Here is a 19,036-nt window from a genome sequence, read left to right as displayed (position 1 = left end):
GCAGCAGGGACTAGGATGGGAAAGAATGCGTATGTTGTCCGTCACGTTAGATGCTGACGCTGCTGAGTTACAAGTCACATCCCTTTTGCTTCCAGAATACCGGCATGCTTTGTAAAATGACCCACTGGGGCAGCATTGTGCCAGTGTTGTTTGGTTCAGTGTAAACAAACAATGCCAACTTAATGGTAAAAGGTGCTGGCTGTCCACCCTATAATCCCGAACACCTTTATTAGGTCACCTCTCATACATGGTCGCTCCAAAGAGAGATTTGCATTCCAGCGTTCCACCTAATTCATTAACTCCAACAATTTACCAAGCTGAGCTAATTGCCTGCATTTAGCCCACATTCATCTCAACCTTTCTTATTCTTATCATTTTAAATGTTAAATTTTGGATGGCGGGTGCACAGGAAGAGGAGCAAAAGTCTTGGCAGAGTAGGGAGTGGAAGGGAGACAGTTTAAAAAGAGCACAGAGGGCAACTGTGGGAGTGAGTCATTGAGGTCATTGGCAGGGACAAAGAATAGGGAAGGTAGCTCAAGAGCCAGTGAGTGAGTGGCTCAGGGTAGGAGTGGAGCTTTGGCTTGAGAGGCTTTGGAGAACAGAGGCTTTGCTTCCAAGAAGGTAAGTTCTTTGATTTTAAGGTAGGACAGGTTAATGGAGAAAGGTCGGGCAGTGGAATGCTCCGAGTGCAGGGTGTGGGAAATCTGGGACAGCATTTGTCCCTGATGACCACACCTGCATCTGGTGCATCCAGCTGCAGCTCCTGAGAAACTGTGTTAGGGAGCTGGAGCTGGAGCTGGAGTTGGGGCTGGGGCTGGGGCTGGGGCAGAGCTGGGGCTGGAGCTGGAGCTGGAGCAGGAGTTGGAGCTGGAGCTGGAGCTGCATTCAGGAGGCAGAAATAATTATCAAGAGGGGCTTCAGGGAGATGGTCACCCCCTAAAAGTCATGAGACCGGTAACTGGGTGACTGTTAGGAGAGGGAAGGGGGAGAGGCCAACAGTGCAGACTCAACTTTCAGGGCAATAAATTCTCCAGAACCCGTGTCAGGTAAGTGGGAAACCGTCAGGAGAGGAAAGAAAAAAGCGAGTAAAATGGAGAGCACACCAGACTATCCCACTCAGCATCAGTTATGTTGTGTTGGATTCTGTTGAGGGAGATGACCGGACAGAAGATGGCCACAGGCACCAGGTCAATGGCCTTGAGCCTGGCAGAGTGGTGCAAAAGAAAAGGAAAAGGAGAAATGCAGTAGTTATTGGGGACTCCATTGTCAGGGGTACAGACAGGAGGGTCTGTAGGCCAGATAGGTATACCCGCATGGTGTGCTGCCTCCCTGGTGCAAGGGTACGAGATATCACAAATCGGGTCCAAAATATTCTGAGAGGAGAGGGAGAGCAGCCTGATGTCTTGGTACATGTGGGTACAAATGACATTGACAAGAAAAGGGAGGAGGTAACGAAAAGGGATTACAGTGAGCTGGGACGAAAGCTGAAAGACAGGAACGCTAGGGTGGTGATCTCGGGATTACTACCTGTTCCAAATGCAAGAGATGAAAAGAATGTAAGGATAAGGAAAATGAACATGTGGCTGAGCTGCTGGTGTACAAGGCAAGGATTTGGCTTCTTGGAATATTGGGATCTCTTTTGGGGAAGGCATGATCTTTACAAGAGGGACGGGTTGCACCTAAATCGAAAAGGTGTCAACATTTTGGCAAGTATGTTTGGTACAGCAGTGGGGCAAGGTTTAAACTAATTTGGCAGGGGTATGGGAACCAGAGTGATAGGGAAAAGGGTAGGGAAGATAAAGTAATGGCCAGGAAAAGTAAAATAGGAAAAGTAATGTTGGGCGGAGAAAGTAAAAAATCAGATGGTGCAGTGAGTTTTCGGGTCAATGACAGTGTTAAGAAAATTACAAAGAAAAATAGTGGGGAGAAAAATCAAAAGAAAAGGTTACAGAAGTCACTAGATATTAAAAGGACAAAGAGCATCAGGGCACTTTATCTGAATGCCCGCAGTATTAGAAATAAGGTTAGTGAACTTGAGGCCCAAATCGGTACCCATGCCTATGACTGGGTCGCCATCACGGAAAGATGGCTACAAGGTGACCCTAAATGGGAATTAAACTTTCAAGGGTATCAGGTGGTGCAAAGAGATCGACAGGATGGTAAGGGAGGTGGAGTTGCACTCTTAATCAAAGAGGAGCTCCAGGCAGTAGTGAGGGATGATATAAGATCTAAAGAGCATAATGTTGAGTCCATTTGGGTAGAGATAAAGAATAACAAAGGGAAAAAATTATTGGTGGGTGTTATCTATCGCCCACCAAATAACAATAGTTTAGTGGCACAAGAAATAAATAGAGAGATAAGTGAGGCATGTAATAATGATACGGCAGTCGTCATGGGGGACTTTAACTTCCACATAGATTGGGAAAATCAAGTTGGTCATGGGAGTCTGGAAGAGGACTTCATAGAATGCATCCACGATAGCTTTCTTGAGCAGCAGGTTAAGGAACCCACAAGAGAAAATGCTCTCCTGGATCTCGTGTTGTGCAATGAGATAGGGAGAGTAAATGATGTAGAGTCAGAGAGCATCTGGGAAATAGCGATCATAGTAGGATTGAATTTCTCATTCAGATGGAAGGGGAAATAGTTCGATCTAAAACTAATAGATTATCCTTAAACAGGGGTGACTACCATAGGATGAGGGAGGAATTGGGCAGAGTGGACTGAGAGCACAGTCTCATTGATGAAACAGTTGAGGAACAGTGGAAGATTTTCAAAGAAATATTTTGTAATGCTCAACAAAAATATATTCCGGTCAGGAAAAAGGGCAGCAAGGGAGGGAAAAATCAACCGTGGTTAACAAAGGAAATAAAGGAGAGCATAAAATTGAAGGCGCAGGTGTACAAAGCTGCAAAGAGCAGTGGGAAACTGGAAGATTGGAAAAACTCTAAGAGACAACAAGGGGTTACAAAGCGGGTAATAAGAAATGGGAAAAGGGATTATGAAAGTCAATTGGCACAAAATATAAAAACGGAAAGCAAAAAATTTTATAAAGATTTAAAATGGAAGATGGTGGCCAGAGTTAACATAGGACCCTTGGAGGATGAGAAAGGAAAACTGGTAGCAAAAAATGAGGAAATGGCCGAGGCATTGAACAAATATTTTGTGTCAGTCTTCACGGTGGAAAACACGTCCAGCATGCCCAAGTGCAGAGTTAAGGATGCGAATGTTGGGGAGGGCCTTGATAGAATAGTTGTTACAAAGGAAGTAGTGATGGAGAAACTAATGGGACTAAAGCCAGACAAATCACCTGGTCTTGATGATATGCATCCAAGGGTTCTGAAGGAAATGGCAGAAGTTAGAGTTGATGCATTGGTGGTCATAGACCAAAATTCCTTGGATTCTGGGCAGGTCCCGGCAGACTGGAAGACAGCAAATGTCACGCCACTTTTTAAGAAGGGATGGAGGCAGAAGACTGGAAATTATCGGCCAATTAGCTTGACGTCTGTAGTTGTGAAAATGCTTGAAGCCTTCATTAAAGATTAAATAGTGAAACTTTTGGAACGTAAGGGTTCAATCGGGCAGACGCAGCATGGTTTTAGAAAGGGAAGATCTTGTTTGACAAACTTGTTAGGATTCTTTGAGGATATAATGGGTGCGGTGGATAGAGGGGAACAGGTTGATGCTGTTTATTTGGATTTCCAGAAAGCGTCTGATAAGGTGCCGCACAAGAGACTTCTCAGTAAGTTACAGGAAAGTGGAGTCCGGGGAAGTCTATTGGCCTGGATTGAAAATTGGTTGTCTGACAGGAGGCAGAGAGTCGGGATAAGTGGGAGTTTTTCAGGTTGGCAGGGAGTGGTAAGTGGGGTGCCGCAGGGGTCAGTGTTAGGCCCACAACTGTTCATCATTTACACTGATGACTTGGAGGAGGGGACAAAATGTGGTGGAGCCAAGTTTGCGGATGACACCAAATTGAGTGGAAGAGCAAATTGTAATGAGGATGTGGAGAGTTGGGAGGGAGGGACATAACCTGGGCATGGGCATGCTATCGATTTCAATGGAGGAAGAGGAAGGTGACATTGGTAGGGGACTGGAGGAAGAAGACTTTTATCTAGGTACAGAAGAAGAGACAGTAATCTATAAGGGCAGGCCCGTATCTAAGCATGTCTGCAATGAAATCTAAATCTGATCCTCATTATTCTGAATCAACAAGTCATTTGGACATGTTGTCTAAGCAAATGGAAAACCTGGCAAATTAAATGAGTCAAGGTTTTTCTTCTATGAATAAACAATTTACTAGGATGAAAGAAGAGATGTCATTAATTAAATTGGATGTGGAAAAGCATGTGAAGTTGGTGGATCAAGTACAAGATAAGTTTAAGAAAATTGAAGAAGATTTTCCTGATTGTAAAGATAATGTCGAACAATGTAAAGAAAAGATGGGACAGTTGGAGGATTCATTTACTGGATGGGAAATTCAGAGGAATGATTTATTAAAGAAGATTGATGCTTTGGCGAATCAAAATCGGAGGAATAATTTTAAGATTGTTGGTCTTCCGGAAGATTTTGAAGGTCCTGATCCGGTTCAATTTTTTCAGAAGTGGATTCCTGAAGATTTGGGGGAAAGAATTTCCCAGATGGCTTGGAATTGGATAGAGCTGATAGAGTGATAAGAAGAAAACCTCTTCCTGGTCAAGCGCCACGCTCTATTCTATTTAGATGTTTGCATTATCAGGATAGAGAGTTCAGAATGCAAGAAGTAATCAAAGGCCCCTTGGTAGTTAAGAATAATAGAATGGTCTTTTATGCTTATTTGAGTCAAGAAAGGATATAAATTTGCTGTTCGGTATCCTGCCATCCTTAAAGTTTTCTTTTGTGATGACGCTGAAGCCCTTACGTTTACATTTGCTCATTCTTTACCTGATAAACAGAAGAAAAATCAAGTTTTTTCCCACAGTCTGCACCTGCTTGGAGGGAGAAGAAGAATGGTATACAAGAGAGGGGATCTCAACAGTTGGTAGAAATTGACATCGATGACAAGCAAGTTAATGGAGACTTGGAGGAAGCTTATCAAACTTGAAATGATTTGTTGATTATTAATTTTTAAAAATTTGTTTTGGGGGGAGGGTTTGACTATCGACCCTTCCAAAGACATTGGCCACTTTGTGGCATTGGTCGCTCCCGCACAATTGAGGGGGTAATACTGTACTGTACAGTATTTTTTCTTTTGGGGGGGATTTTTTAGGTATGGGTTTTTTTTGGGTGTATGTATTTGCCATGGGGAGGAGTCCCATCGTGTGTGGTAGGGTTGTTTTTGAGATAAATCCAAATTATGGCTAATTTAAATTTTGCTACTTTTAATGTTAATAAGCTTAATAATCCAATTAAGAGAAAAAGAGTATTGGCATATATCAAAAAGTTGAAGGTTAATATTGCTTTTTTACAAGAAACACATTTAACTCAGAAGGAATACCAGAAGTTGAAAAGAGACTGGGTTGGTCAAGTTAGAGCTTCTTCATTTTCTAAGAGCTGTAACCATTTTGATAAATAAAAAGTTATTTTTTAAATTGGGATCGGTTACTGAGTCAGATGGTAGACTTTTAGTTGTTCATTGTTAAATTTTGTTTCTGAATCATAGACTTTGATGAATATTTATCCTCCCAATATAGAAGATGAGGAATGGATGTTGGATTCTTTTCTTAATTGGAATCAAGCATATGAAAAAGTTATAGTTGGAGGTTATTTTAATTGTCGTTTCGACCTATTGTTAGATAAATTAGGACAAAATGGCAAGACAATTAATGACATAATGAAAGATATGAACTAAGTTGATATTTGGAGGAAATTGAACCTTAAAGAGAAAGACTTTGTGTTTTATTCATTTTGACCTGACTCTTATTCCAGATTAGATTTGTTTTTGCAAGGTCGTGTATGATCCGCTGAATATAAGAGTAGAACTCTGTCTGATCATTCATTATTATTAGTAACATGTACGGGCTCAGAGAGGATTGATTCTACATGTAGATGGAGACTTAATTCTTTGTTGTTAAAAAATGTAGAATTTTGTAATTTTAGAAGAGATCAAATGCAGCTATTTTTGAAAATAAATATGGATTCAGTTAATAGTAAATTTGTTTTATGGGATGCTTTAAAGGCATATTTGAGGGGACAAATTATTAGTTTTACTTCTAAAATTAAGAAACAACATGTTGCTGAAGTAAATAGAGAAGGAGATAGAGATTTTAGAAAAAGATTTACAGCAGAATTCAATGCAGGTTAAGAAAATACATTAATATGAAATTATGATATAATTCTTTACAAACTTATAGTTTGAGAAGTTATTACAGAGTACGAGACAAAGGTATTATGAATTAGGGAAAGAGCTCATAAAGTTTTAGCTTGGCAGTTAAAAACGGAACAAATCTCAAGAACAATAAATGCTATTAGGGATGACTCAATTATTACATATAAACCTCAGGAGATTATTGATGTGTTTAGAAAATTTTATGAAAAATTATATACCTCTGAAGTAGTGGAGGATGAGGTTAAAATTGAAAATTTCTTATCTGATTTGGATTTACCCTTTTTGAGTGATTTGGATGTTCCTTTTACTGCTGAAGAAGTAATAGACGCACTTTGATCCATGCAAAATGGGAAGTCTCCAGGAATCTTCTGATTTTTATAAAAAATTTCAGGACTTATGAATTCCATTATTGATGAAAGTGTTGAAACAGGCGACGGAGGCTCGTTCTATTCCGGATTCTTTTTCTCAGGCAATTATTACAGTTATTCTTTAGAAAGATAGGGACCCATTGAAAACTGAGTCTATTTTGTTATTGAATGGTGATTATAAAGTGGTAACGAAGGTTCTATCTAATAGATTGGCTAAATATTTACCAGATTTAATCCATTTAGATCAGGCGTGTTTTATTTAAAAAATTTATTTGGCAGATAATATTGTGAAGTTGATTTCTTTGATTAATATGTCTCAGGAGGGATCCAACCTACTAATGGTTATTTCATTGGATGCAGAAAAGGCCTTTGATAGAGGAGAGTGGAGTTTTTTATTTAAAGTTTTAGAGAAATTTAAATTTGGCCCTCTTTTTAATTGGTTGGATTATGGCTTTATATAGAAGTCCTACTGCTAGAGTTGTAACAAATGGACAGGTACCTTCATCTTTTATGTTATCCAGATTGACTAGACAAAGCTGTCCTTTATCACCAGCTCTATTTGCATTAGTTATTGAACCTTTGGCTCCGATGATTAGACAAGATTGTAATATTAAAGGTATTAAGGTGAAATCTAATGAATTTAAAATTAATTAGTTTGCAGATGATATTTTGATATATTTAACAGAACCTCAGAATTCTTTGAAGTGTTTACATGACAGATTGGAACAGTATGGTGAAATACAAGGTTATAAAATCAATTGGGAAAGGAGTGAGATTATGCCATTAGTTGAAATGGATTATTCTACTTGTAAGCATATTGTGAAATTCAAATGGTCATATAAGATTAAGTATTTAAGTGTTAAGGTAGATGGTAATTATAGTTATTTATCTGAATTAAATTATTTAACGTTATTGTCTAAATTTAAACATGATTTGAATCGATGGAAAGATTTACCATTTACATTAATAAGAAGAGTTAATTGTATTAAAATGAATATTTTTTCCTCAAATTCAGTATTTATTTCAATCTATTCCTTGTAAGATTCCTCAATTTTTTTAAAGGATTTAAATGCTTTGGTGAGGAAATTTTTATGGGATAAAATGGTACGGGTATCTTTACAAAAGTTAACTTGAAAATATGAATTAGGAGGTTTGCAACTCCCTAATTTTCAAAATGATTATGGTGCGGCATAGTTGAAATTTATTAATAGGATGTTTGAAATGGATAAACCTTTGATATTGGCTAATATTGAATTATCTCAGATTGGTGAGAAGAGGATGGATCAGTTTATTTATAGGAACCCTGTTATTTAGTGGTTATAATTTACCTATTTTGAAACACAATGGATTTATGGTATAAAAAATGAAGTTATAGGTACTCAAGGGAATATTCAAGGCAAAACTCCTTTGTATCAAAATAAGCACTTCTCCATTACATTTAATTATCAGCTTTTGAAGTTATGGGATCAAAAGGGGATTAAATTGGTGCAAGATTGTTATGAAGCAGGATATTTTCTTTATTTTCAAAGAATAAAGGAGAAATATGATGCATCTTTAAATATTCCTTTTTCTTATTATCAAATTAAAACTTTATTGTTGGATAATTTTAGATGTACTTTCCGGTCACCTAGACGATCTATGTTCAAAATTTTACTTACTGAGGGTGGTAAGAAGGGATTTATAATTGAGATGTATGCTTTATTACAGAATGAAGTGCCTAAGTTGGATTTACATAAATCTAGATTGAAATGGGAAAAGGATTTAGGAAGACTTATTCCTCAGGATGATTGGATGAATTTATGCAGGGATAGTATGACTAAAATTATAAATGTAAGGTATCGATTAGTTCATTATAATTTTATTCATCAATTATATTTAACTCCAGAAAAATTAAAGAGATATAATTTTATTTCTTTGGATTTATGTTTTAGGTGTCATAAGGATGTAGATTCTTTTTTACATTCTCCTTGGTTATGTGAGATGGTGAAACCTTTTTGGAATAGACTTAAGGAACATTTAGAAGTTATTTCCAAAGTGAAATTATCATTAGATCCTTTAGTATTTTTGTTGGGTAATAGTAAGAGGTTGAGTTTAGAATTAAGATTAAATAGATTCCAAATTGCATTTTTGAGAATGGCTTTAGCTGTGGCTAGAAAATGTTTGGCAATTACTTGGAAAGCTGAGACTGATTTGAGTATTCAACTGTGGCATTCGGAAAGGGGTCTTGTATTCCATTGGAGAAGATTACATATAATTTGCGTGTTAATTCTTTTTTTTAAATCGTAAACTTGGAGCCTATATTTGGATTATATGGGTTTGAGTTTTGGAACCCCCTGGCCACACATTGGTAGTGTTTCTCCAATCTTTGGGAATTACTGATAAATTTTGTTCTTATGGTTAATCTCTTCTTTCTCTTTCTTCCTTTTTCTTTGGGGGTGGGGTTGGATGGGTGGGTTAGGAAGGGTGGTGGGGGGTTTTAGGGGGTTAGTTTATTGAAAATATCATGTATGTATTTTTTTAATTGTTTTTAAGATTTATTCATTAATTGTATTCATTAATTGTAATTCATTAATTCATCACGATTAATAAATAAAATGTTCAAACAAGAAAGAAATTGATGGGGGTGGTAGATGTGGTCGACATGGATTTTAGCAAGGCATTTGACAAAGTCCCCACTGGAGACTCATCCAGAAAGTCATGAGGCTCGGGATCAGTGGAACCTTGTCTGTGTGGGTAAAAAATTGGCTTGTCTGTAGAAAGCAGAGAGTAGTAGTGGAAGGAAAGGTGACTAGTGGAGGGGCCGCAGGGATCTGTTCTGGGAACCCTGCTCTTAGTGATTTTTATAAATGGCCTGAATGAAGAGGCGGAAGGATGGGTCAGTAAATTTGTGGATGAGATGCAGAGTTGGGTGGAGAAGTGACAGATGGAGTTCAATCCGGATAAGTGTGAGGTGATGCATTTTGGAAGGACAAACCAGAAGGCTGAATCCAGGGTTAATGGTCAGTTACTTAAGAGTGTGGGTGAACAGAGGGATCTTGGGGACCAAATCCATACATCCCTCATGGTCACCGCACAGGTTGATAGGATAGTTGAGAAGGCCTATGGGATACAGGGATTCATTAATAAGGGGATTGAATTCAGGAGTAGAGAGGTCATGTCGCAACTCTACAAATCTCTGGTGAGACCACACGTAGAGAATTGTGTTCAGTACTGGTCACCTCATTAGAGGAAGGATGTGGAAGTTGTGGAGAAGAGGCAGAAGAGACTTACCAGGATGTTGCCTGGATTGGAAAATAAGTTTTATGAGGCAAGGTGATCAGAGCTGGGACTTTGGAGAGTAGGAGAGATTGAAACAAGAAGACATGAGTTAAGAGTTAAGGGGTAAAAGTTTAGAAGTAACATGAGGGGAAACTTCTTCTCTCAGAGAGTGGTGGCCATGGGAATTAGCTTCTGGGAGAAGTAGTGGCGACAGGGTCCATTTTGTCATTTAAGGAAAACTTGGACAGGTATATGGATGGGAGGGGAATGGAGGGTTATGCTTGGTTCGATGAGGTCTAGAAGGGCCGAGATGGCCTGTTTCTGTGCTGTAATTATTATATGGTTAACGTAGAAAGATGAGAGGAGACTTGATAGAGGTCTATAGATTCTGAGAGGCAGAGATAGGGTGGACGGCCAGCGCCTGTTTCCCAGGGCAGGATCATCAAACACCAGAGGACATTTGTACAAAGTGAAGGGAGAGAAGTTTAGGGGAGACGTCTGGGACATTTTTTTACACAGAGAGTTGTGGAGGCTGGAACATTAGGGGCATTTAATAAACTCTAAACACATGGATGTAAGAAAAATAGAAGGTTACAGAGTTGGGAGGGTTTAGAATTTTTTTAAAGGAATATATGGGTCAGCACAACATTGAGGGGTGAAGGGCCTGATCTGTGCTGTATTGTTCTATGTGTCTGTACCTGCTTCTACCACTTCCTCTGGCAGTTTGTTGCAAAGACTCGATTTACTGTATAGATGGACATCAGGGAAGACAGAGTAAGGTTGTCGTTAATCCTTCTCGACCATTGACTCTGCCTGTCTTATATAGTCACAGCATTCGCATCTGGTCATACAACAGCTGGTGGGACATCTGGATGCCAACAGTAAGAGCATTGCCAAAGTGCGCACGGGAATTGTGGAGGTGCTGTCCGAGTCTGCGGTGATTGCAGCTGGTGGCTCTGTAGGTGGGTTGAAGGGCTTTTCTCCTGACTTCACATTTGGATCCCATTCCATTATTCTATTGCTGGATTATTTGTCCCAGCTCAGAGAGAAATGGTGAAGATCCCTCAGCCCATCCAGCTAGTGAGGTGATTTATCCTGTCTCTCTGCTCCCGCACATTAACCACACCCACAACTCGCTCCAGTCGTCACGTGATGTGAGTAAACCACGTGAACCAACAGGCTGAGATGGGGGGTGGTGAGAGGTTCTCACCCAGTATGTGTGAGCAGGATGAAATTGATTGGGGGATTGAGTATCTCAGTCCGCTGCACCAGACACTTGCCTTGGTAACCTCTGCCCCTTTCAGTGTGTGGGTGTCTGCACTGGGCCTCGGAGTGGGCCACAGCATCAGCTCTAGGCTCTCACCCTTTTCCTTAGCATGGGTATTTCTTCCTGCCATGGACAGGGCAGAGCTTGCGAATATTCGGATGTGATGCTCATTGGAGTATTGGTCCCATTCCTGATCAGGCAGATGGTCTGTAGCCATCTCTAACAAAACCACTGTCATCCTTCTGTCATAACCAGATATTACCAAGATAAGTGTATCCTGTAATGATCATAAGATATAGGAGCAGGAGTAGGCTAATTGGCCCGTCTGGTCTGCTCCACCATTCTAATCAGGAGCTGATCCATCCTCCCAATCAATCCCACTCCCCGGCTTCTCCCTGTAACCCTTAATTCCCCTGTCCACAAGAACATTATCCAACTCCCTCATGGACTCATCCAGGGGACCCACCTCTACCACCCTCTGTGGTAAAGCATCCACAGATCAACAACTCTCTGGGAAAAACTAATTCTCTCATCTTCATCCTAAAGGGCCTTCTGTGTTTTCTTAAACTAGGCCTCCAGTCCTGGTCTCCCCTAACATCGTGAACATGGAATCATTTTCTATCTTTTCCAATCCCTTAATAACCTTATAGGCCTCAATCACATCTCCCATTATCCTAAATTCCAACGTATGCAACCCCAATTTATCCAACCTTTCAGCATACATCAATCCCGCCATCCCAGGGACTAACCTTGTGAATCTACCTCTGACTAAAGAAATTTCTCCACATCTCGGTTTTAAATTGATGCCCTTTTATTCTGAAATTGTGGCTTCGTGTCCTAGACTCCCCGACTGTGGGAAACATCCTCGCCACATCTGCTCTGTCCAGGCTTTTCAGCATTTGAAATGTCTCTATGAGGTCCCCAGGGTGAAGGAGGAATGCCTTGGAGAAGATACTGAAGCCTTGGGCCTAGCCTGCTCAGGACAGAGACGTTCCTGTCTGAGAAATAATAAAAGTTAACTGGTGAAAATGGTAAAGGTTGCTCAGTTCAGCTGCCTCTGGACTGGCTGATCTCATCCCTTCAGCTGCCCTTGTTAACAAGAGCACCTTTCACGGGGGTCGTTCAATGGTGGGCAGATGCTCTGACCGATGTTCAGGGACATTTTGTTGTGTCCGAAAGCGTACTCAGTTTCTGCCTCCTTCCTCAGGGCCCACAGTGCTGGAGGTGTTTAACACCCTACTCCGGCATCTACGCCTCAGCATTGACTACGAAGTCACAGGCAAATCTGAATCTAGCACGAAGATCAGCAACCAGATGATCACAGAGCATGAGGAGCGCGTGTTTCAGGAGGCAGTCATCAAGACCATCGGTGAGTGAGGTTCCTGGGCCGGAGCACTCGTTTCTGTGCTGCTGTGTTCTATGGCTACTAGTGACGTGGCTGGGAGGATGGTCACCTGCTGGCATCTCTCTCCACTAGTTGCTTTGGAACTGGTGACTGAGCTGGGCCCGGTTGGGGGGTGGGGGGGGAGTGGTTGCGAGGGGCGAAGGGTCAAAGGCTGTGGAGCCCAAAAGTAAAATAATGCAGGTGCTGCAATTCTGAAATAAAAACAAAATGTTGGGAACACTCAGCAGGCCAGAGAGCATCTGCAGAGAAAGGAAAACCAACTCAACCTCCTTTCATCAGAATGGTATTTTAATTGAATCAGAATTGGGTTTATTGTCATGAATAAGTGTCTCAAACCTTTGTTCTTGTTGGCAGCAGGTATTGTTCATTTCACGGGCAAAAATTGCTATTAATTACATTTCTGTAAAAGCATGTTTAAAAAATAAATTAGTGCAAAAGAAGAGAAAATAAAGTGAAGTCGTGTCTGGATTTATCGTCCGTTCAGGAACCTGATGGCAGCGGGGAAAAGCTGTCCCTGTGCTGCTGAGGGCTCGTCTTTAGGCTCCAATACCTTTACCCCAATGGTAGAAGAGTGAAGAGGGCGTGCCCTGGGTGGTGGGCTTTTTTTAAGACCCCGGCTCATGTCGATGTCCCCGATGGAGTGGAGTCTGTTGCCTGTGATGGCACAGGCCAAGTTAACAATCCTCTGGAGCATTTTCCTGTTCTGTGCATTGACACCTCTACCATTTGGAATCAGTCTCATTAGATTCTACAATACGGTTTTTCTGTGGCCATAGATGTGTGTCCTGGATGGAAGGTTGTCTTCCTGATGCCGTGGTCAAGGGTCCGGAGGAGGTGGGTGAACAGTGAGAGATGCTGTTCCATATCCGTCCCATTGTCAAAGGTAGAGAATAGAACCAGCTCCTGCAGCCAATCTTTAAGCAGTTGGGAAAGAGATTAAAGGGTCCGATCTGAAGGACAGGAGAGAATTCCAGAATTGTGGTGATCACTATGCTAACAGCGGTTAGCATAGTCCCGTTACAGCACCAGGCTCAGATTCGAATGCAGGGCCATCTGTACCTTCTCCCTGTGTCTGCATGGGTTTCCTCCTGGGGCTCTGGTTTCCTCCCACCCTCCAACTGCATACGGCATTTGTAGGTCAATGGGGTGTAATTGGCGGTGCGGCCTCGTGGCCCCTTATTGTGCGGAATGTCCAAATTTAAATTTAACATCTGATTAATCCCAATGACCTGCACGTGATCTACAACTCTCCATTCTCCGCCTGTTTACATAGCTGCCTAATACGTCTTAAAAGTTGCGCTCAGCCTTACTTCCACAAATTCCCCTGCCAGTGCCTTGCATGAAACTATCACCGTCCTTGTACAAAATCTGCCCCGCACATCGGGTCTTTATTCCCTCGAGCGAAGAAGGCTGCACGATAACTGAGAGAGGTTTAGAGGCTGTGGAGGCCAGGTCACTGGGTGCATTTAAGGCAGAGATTGATAGGTATCGAATAGTCAGGTTATAGGGAGAAGGGGAGGGAGTGGGGCTGACTGGAAGAATGGATCAGCTGATGATGGAATGGCAGAGCAGACTCAGCTGGCCGAATGGTCTACTTCTCCTATATCTTATGGCCTTCTGGTCTTTTTCTCAGAGCCTCTCATTTTAAAGTGGAGGGCAGAGGTTTAAGGTGAAAGGGGAAATATTTAAGGGGGTGCGGAGGCCCAACTGTCTCACTCAGGGGGTGGCCTGTGTCTGGAACGAGCAGCCAATGACATTTGGACAGATTCATGGATGGGAACAGTTGAGAAGGAGATGGACCAAGTCCAGGCATTTGGGACTGTCCCAGAATGTCAACCTGGCCAGGATGAACAGGTTGGGGTGAAGGCCTGTTCTGTGCAGTAGGATCTACGATTCTGACTGTCTACCTCACATATGCCTTCCTTAAGGTCAGCCCCGAGCCTCCAGAGCTCCAGAAAGGAGTATTATGTTTATCCAACCTCTTCTTGTTGTCATGCACTCCAGTCCAGGCAACACAATTGTGACTCTCTGCTGCACCCTTTCCCAAGTCTCCAAATGCTTCCCATAGAACCATAAAACATTACAGCACCAAAAACAGGCTTTTCAGCCCTTCTAATCTGTGAAAAATATTTTTATGCCTCGTCCCTCTGACCTGCACCCAGTCCATACCCCTCCTAAGCATGTACCTGTCCAAATTCTTCTTAAATGTTAAAATTGAGCCCGCATTCACCACCTCAACTGGCAGCTCATTCCACACCCCCCACCACTCTCTATGTGAAGAAGTTCCCCCTAAACTTTTCCCCTTTCACCCTTAACTCATGTCCTCTGGTTTGGATCTCACCCACCCTCAGTGGAGAAGCCACCTACATTGACTCTGTCTGTCCCCCTCATCATTTTAAATACCTCGATCAAATCTCCCCTCATTCTTCTACACCCCAGGGAATAAAGTCCTAACCTGTTTAACCTTTCCCTGTAACTCAGTTCCTGAAGTCCAGGCAACATCCTAGTCAATCTTCTCTGCTCTCTTTCTATCTTTATATCTCTCCTGTAGTTCGGTGACCAAAACTGCTCACAATTCTCCAAATTCTCCAAAGTGTAATCTAGCTGCAACACAATTTTCTGATTTTATACTCTGTGTCTTAACTGCGGAAGATAAGAATATTCTTGTCAGCGTGTGCTTCTACCCTCAGACCCCTGTACATCAATCTTCCAGAGGGTTCTGCAAATTGTGTTCTTGCTTTTGGTCTCTCAAAATGCATCATGTCACACAGATTCAGATAAACTCCATGTGAGATTTCTCGGCCCATATTTCTGACTAATCTTTATCGTTTGACAACCTTCCTCACTATCTGCAACCCCAGCAATTTTACTGTAGTCTGCAAACTTATTGATCAGACAACTTATCCAAATCATTAATACATTTCACAAACAGATTTGGATTAGTTAGCCTGGGAGGGAGGGTTGCAGATTCCCAGGGCTAGTTTGATGAAATGCAGGACTCAGACCCCATTGGATAGCTTGTGTTCTGGGTACAGCTTCATCCTGCGAACTGCCTATACACTGGGGCCTGTGGGCTGCCTGTACACTGGGCCCTGTGTGCTATCCGTACACTTGGGCCTGTGTACTGTCTGTACACGGGGCCTGTGTGCTGTCTGTACATTGGGACCTGTGGGCTGCCTGTATACTGGGGCCTGCGTGCTCTCTGTACACTGGGGCCTGTGTGCTGTGTGTACACTGGGGCCTGTGTGCTCTCTGTACACTGGGGCCTGTGGGCTGCCTGTACACTGGGGCCTGTGGGCTGCCTGTATACTGGGGCCTGTGTGCTATCCGTACACTGGGGCCTGTGTGCTGTCTGTACACTGGGGACAGTGTGCTGCCTGTACACTGGGGACTGTGTGCTGCCTGTACACTGGGGACTGTATGCCATCTGTACACTGGGAGCTGTGCTGTCTGTACACTTTTGGCCTGTGCTGCCTGTACACTGGGGACTGTGTGCTGTCTGTACACTGGGGACTGTGTGCTGTCTGTACACTGAGTGCTATCTGTACACAGGGGACTGTGCTTTCTGTACACTGGGGCTTGATTCCCTACCACTGCCTCTACCTTCATTTTCTCCTTTCTCCAGGTGCTTTCGCCAACACCCTGCCTGCCTATCAAAGGTCTGAAGTCATGTTGTTCATCATGGGAAAAGTTCCATTGCCTGCCGTTCACCAGGCCCTGGACATGAGAAAACCAGGGTGAGTAAACTCACTGCCACATCTGCTTGTAGCATGCCTCAAAGGAAGCTTCCCTCCAGGCCCTTAAACAAGAGCTGCAGTGAGCCCATTGCAACCGGTTGTGGGAAGGGTCTTGTACCTGAAACCATCATTAAACCACAAGAATGCTGGAGGCAATCAGCGGGTCACACAGCATTCACAGGATGTACAGATGTACAGCCGTCTTTTCGGCTCTGAGCCTGAAGTTACCTTGAAGAAGATCTCATGCCCAAAACATATCTTTACCTCCTATGGACGCTGTGAGACCTGCTCATTTCTTTGTTTTTACTATGATCCCAGCGACTGCAGATTCATGTTTCACTCAGTCATTATGTGGCTGGAGAGACAGGCACCTTCAGTTTATTATGTCAATCTTCTTGGCCAACCACATTAATCCCATTTGCCCACACCATTCTCCTTCTTTGCCTTGTCGTTTTAAAAGCCTTTCAAACATCAAGGTTGTATCCGACTCTACCTCCTCTGACAGCAAATTCCAGATATCACTACCCTCTGTGTGTAAAAAAAACTGTCCTCCCCAAATTTTCTTCCAACTCCTCTCACCCCAAGTCTCTGCGAGGGGAGCCATTCCACCGACTGCATTTGTCGTTCAGTAGGGCTGGCCTGCGGCCTGGATTTAGAAACGTGTGCACCACCTTGAATTGAGTGAGTCCCCGAGTAAATGCCGGAGGTGCTTGACTGGCTTCTCTCAATAGCCTCTTCGCACAGTTTCTTCTCCATTCCCATTTCTAATTCCTGCTCCCATTCTGTCTTTATTTTGGAAAGTGAATGACCTTTAATTGATAGAATAGAGCCATAAATGGTTCTGGGTTCACTGAGACTAGATTTTCCCAGGGTTGTTTGGCAGGTAACTGAGGGAAGTTTGAGAAAGATCAATTGTCGAATCTGAAAGTCTGTTGCTGGTAAGCCATACGTGTGTGTCAGAGGTAAAGCTGCTGAACACTGCCACGTCAGGTCTTGAAGGTCAGACTCGGGGTCGGAGGAGACAGTGAGTCAGTGCCTGGTGTCGGGTGAGAGGAGGAGGAACCAAGAGAGAGCATCAGAGGGTGAGTAGAATAAACAGCTGGACTTCCCGGGGCTCGGTCTGAGAAAGGTCAGACTCAGGGTCGGAGGAGACAGTGAGTCAGCGCCTGGTGTTGGGTGAGAGGAGGAGGAGCCAAGAGAGAGCATCAGAGGGTGAGTGGAATAAATCGCTGGACTTACTAATTTGGCTGGTCCAATCTATATGTAAATTTGAGCTGGGAGTCGAAGGAGGAGAAGCTCGGAGAGAGTGACGTGGAGGTAAGCAGTTAAATACAAGGGCTTACTGGGGCTTGGGCCTACTCAAATCAGGCTGGGAGTCTGAGGAGGCAACAGCTGGAGTTTGAGCTGTGAGTCAGAGGAGCAGGAGCTTGGAGAGAGTGACTGGGTTAATTGGTCAAGGTTAATTGGTCAAGGGGCCAGTAAAAGGAGAGGGAGCGGCCAGTGAGGAGCGGTGCACTGAGTGAGTGGGGCACTGAAGGAGTGGGACTTCCAGCCTTTACAGAAACTAAGAAATAGGACAGCCAGGGTGGTGATCTCTGGTTTGCTACCTGTGCCAAGTGCAACTGAGGACAAAAATGGAAGGTTAAGAAAAATGAATGTGTGGCTGAGGGGCTGGTGTAAAGGACAGGGTTTTAGCTTCTTGGATCATTGGGATCTCTTTTGGGGAAGGCATGACCTCTACAAGAAGGATGTGTTACACCTAAACCCAAAAGGGGTCAATATATGGGCAGCTAGGTTTGGTACAGCTGTCGGGTGCAGTTTAAACTAATCTGGCAGGGGGGTGGGAACCTGTATGATAGTGCAAAGGACAGAAAAGATAAAACAGGAAAAGTTAGGTTAGGCAGTGAAAGTAAAAAATCAGAAAGAGCAAGGAGGGTGAAAAAAGCAAATCTGAAAGCTTTATATCTTAATGCAAGAAGCATTCGGAACAAGGTAGATGAATTAGCTGTGGAAATTGAAATAAACAAATATGATTTGATTGGGATTACAGAAACATGGCTGCAGGATGGGCAAGCCTGGGAACTTAACATCCCGGGGTATACGATATTTAGGAGGGATCGGCAAGAAAGAAAAGGGGGTGGGGTGGCATTGATGGTGAGAGAAGGACCGACACGATTGACAGAAAAGATATCAACTCGGAAAATGCGGAATCTATATGGGTAGAACAAGGGGTGGAAAACGTTAGTTGGGGTGGTATATAGGCCTCCAAATAGTAGTGTAGAGGTGAGAGAAGGCATTAAAAGAGAAATTAGAAAAGCGTGCAATAAGGGAACAGCTGCCATCATGGGAGACTTTAATTTGCATATAGATTGGACTAGCCAAATTAGTAAAAATACTGAGGAGGAGGAATTCCTTGAATATTTACGGGATGGTTATCTAGACCAATATGTCAAGGAACCAACTCGGGAGCAGGACATTTTAGATTGGGTATTATGCAATGATAAGGGGCTAATCAACAATCTTGTTGTGCGAGGCCCTTTGGGTAGGAGTGATCACAATATGATCGAATTCTCACTCGACATGGAGAGTGAAGAAATTAAAACCGAGACTAAGGTCCTGAATTTAAATAAAGGGAATTATGATGGTATGAGACAGGAGTTGAGTAAGATTGATTGGGTGGTTTATGGGGGAGTTGATGGT

The 19,036-nt window shown here is 42.8% G+C and overlaps 1 protein-coding gene across 9 annotated transcripts in view; it reads left to right on the top strand.

The window, feature by feature from the left end:
• LOC138760267 (protein EFR3 homolog B-like) overlaps positions 1-19,036 on the top strand; it is a 242,207-nt gene that overhangs the window by 174,571 nt on the left and 48,600 nt on the right. For 8 of the 9 annotated variants that reach the window (XR_011355520.1, XM_069930612.1, XM_069930611.1 and 5 more), the window contains 4 exons: positions 8,377-8,499; positions 10,754-10,889; positions 12,402-12,563; positions 16,225-16,336. Coding sequence is in view for 8 of the 9 variants with exons in the window: in XM_069930612.1 (XP_069786713.1) it covers positions 8,377-8,499; positions 10,754-10,889; positions 12,402-12,563; positions 16,225-16,336 (533 nt within the window). In the remaining variant the exon portion in view is untranslated. The remainder of the gene's footprint in view (positions 1-8,376; positions 8,500-10,753; positions 10,890-12,401; positions 12,564-16,224; positions 16,337-19,036) is intronic. The other variant, XM_069930610.1, reaches the window with a different exon arrangement.

The sequence above is a fragment of the Narcine bancroftii genome, chromosome 4 (genome assembly GCF_036971445.1).
Source record: "Narcine bancroftii isolate sNarBan1 chromosome 4, sNarBan1.hap1, whole genome shotgun sequence".
Classification (NCBI taxonomy): domain Eukaryota; kingdom Metazoa; phylum Chordata; class Chondrichthyes; order Torpediniformes; family Narcinidae; genus Narcine; species Narcine bancroftii.
The sequence above is the reverse complement of the archived record's forward strand: the minus strand, read 5'-3'. Positions and strand labels throughout refer to the sequence as shown.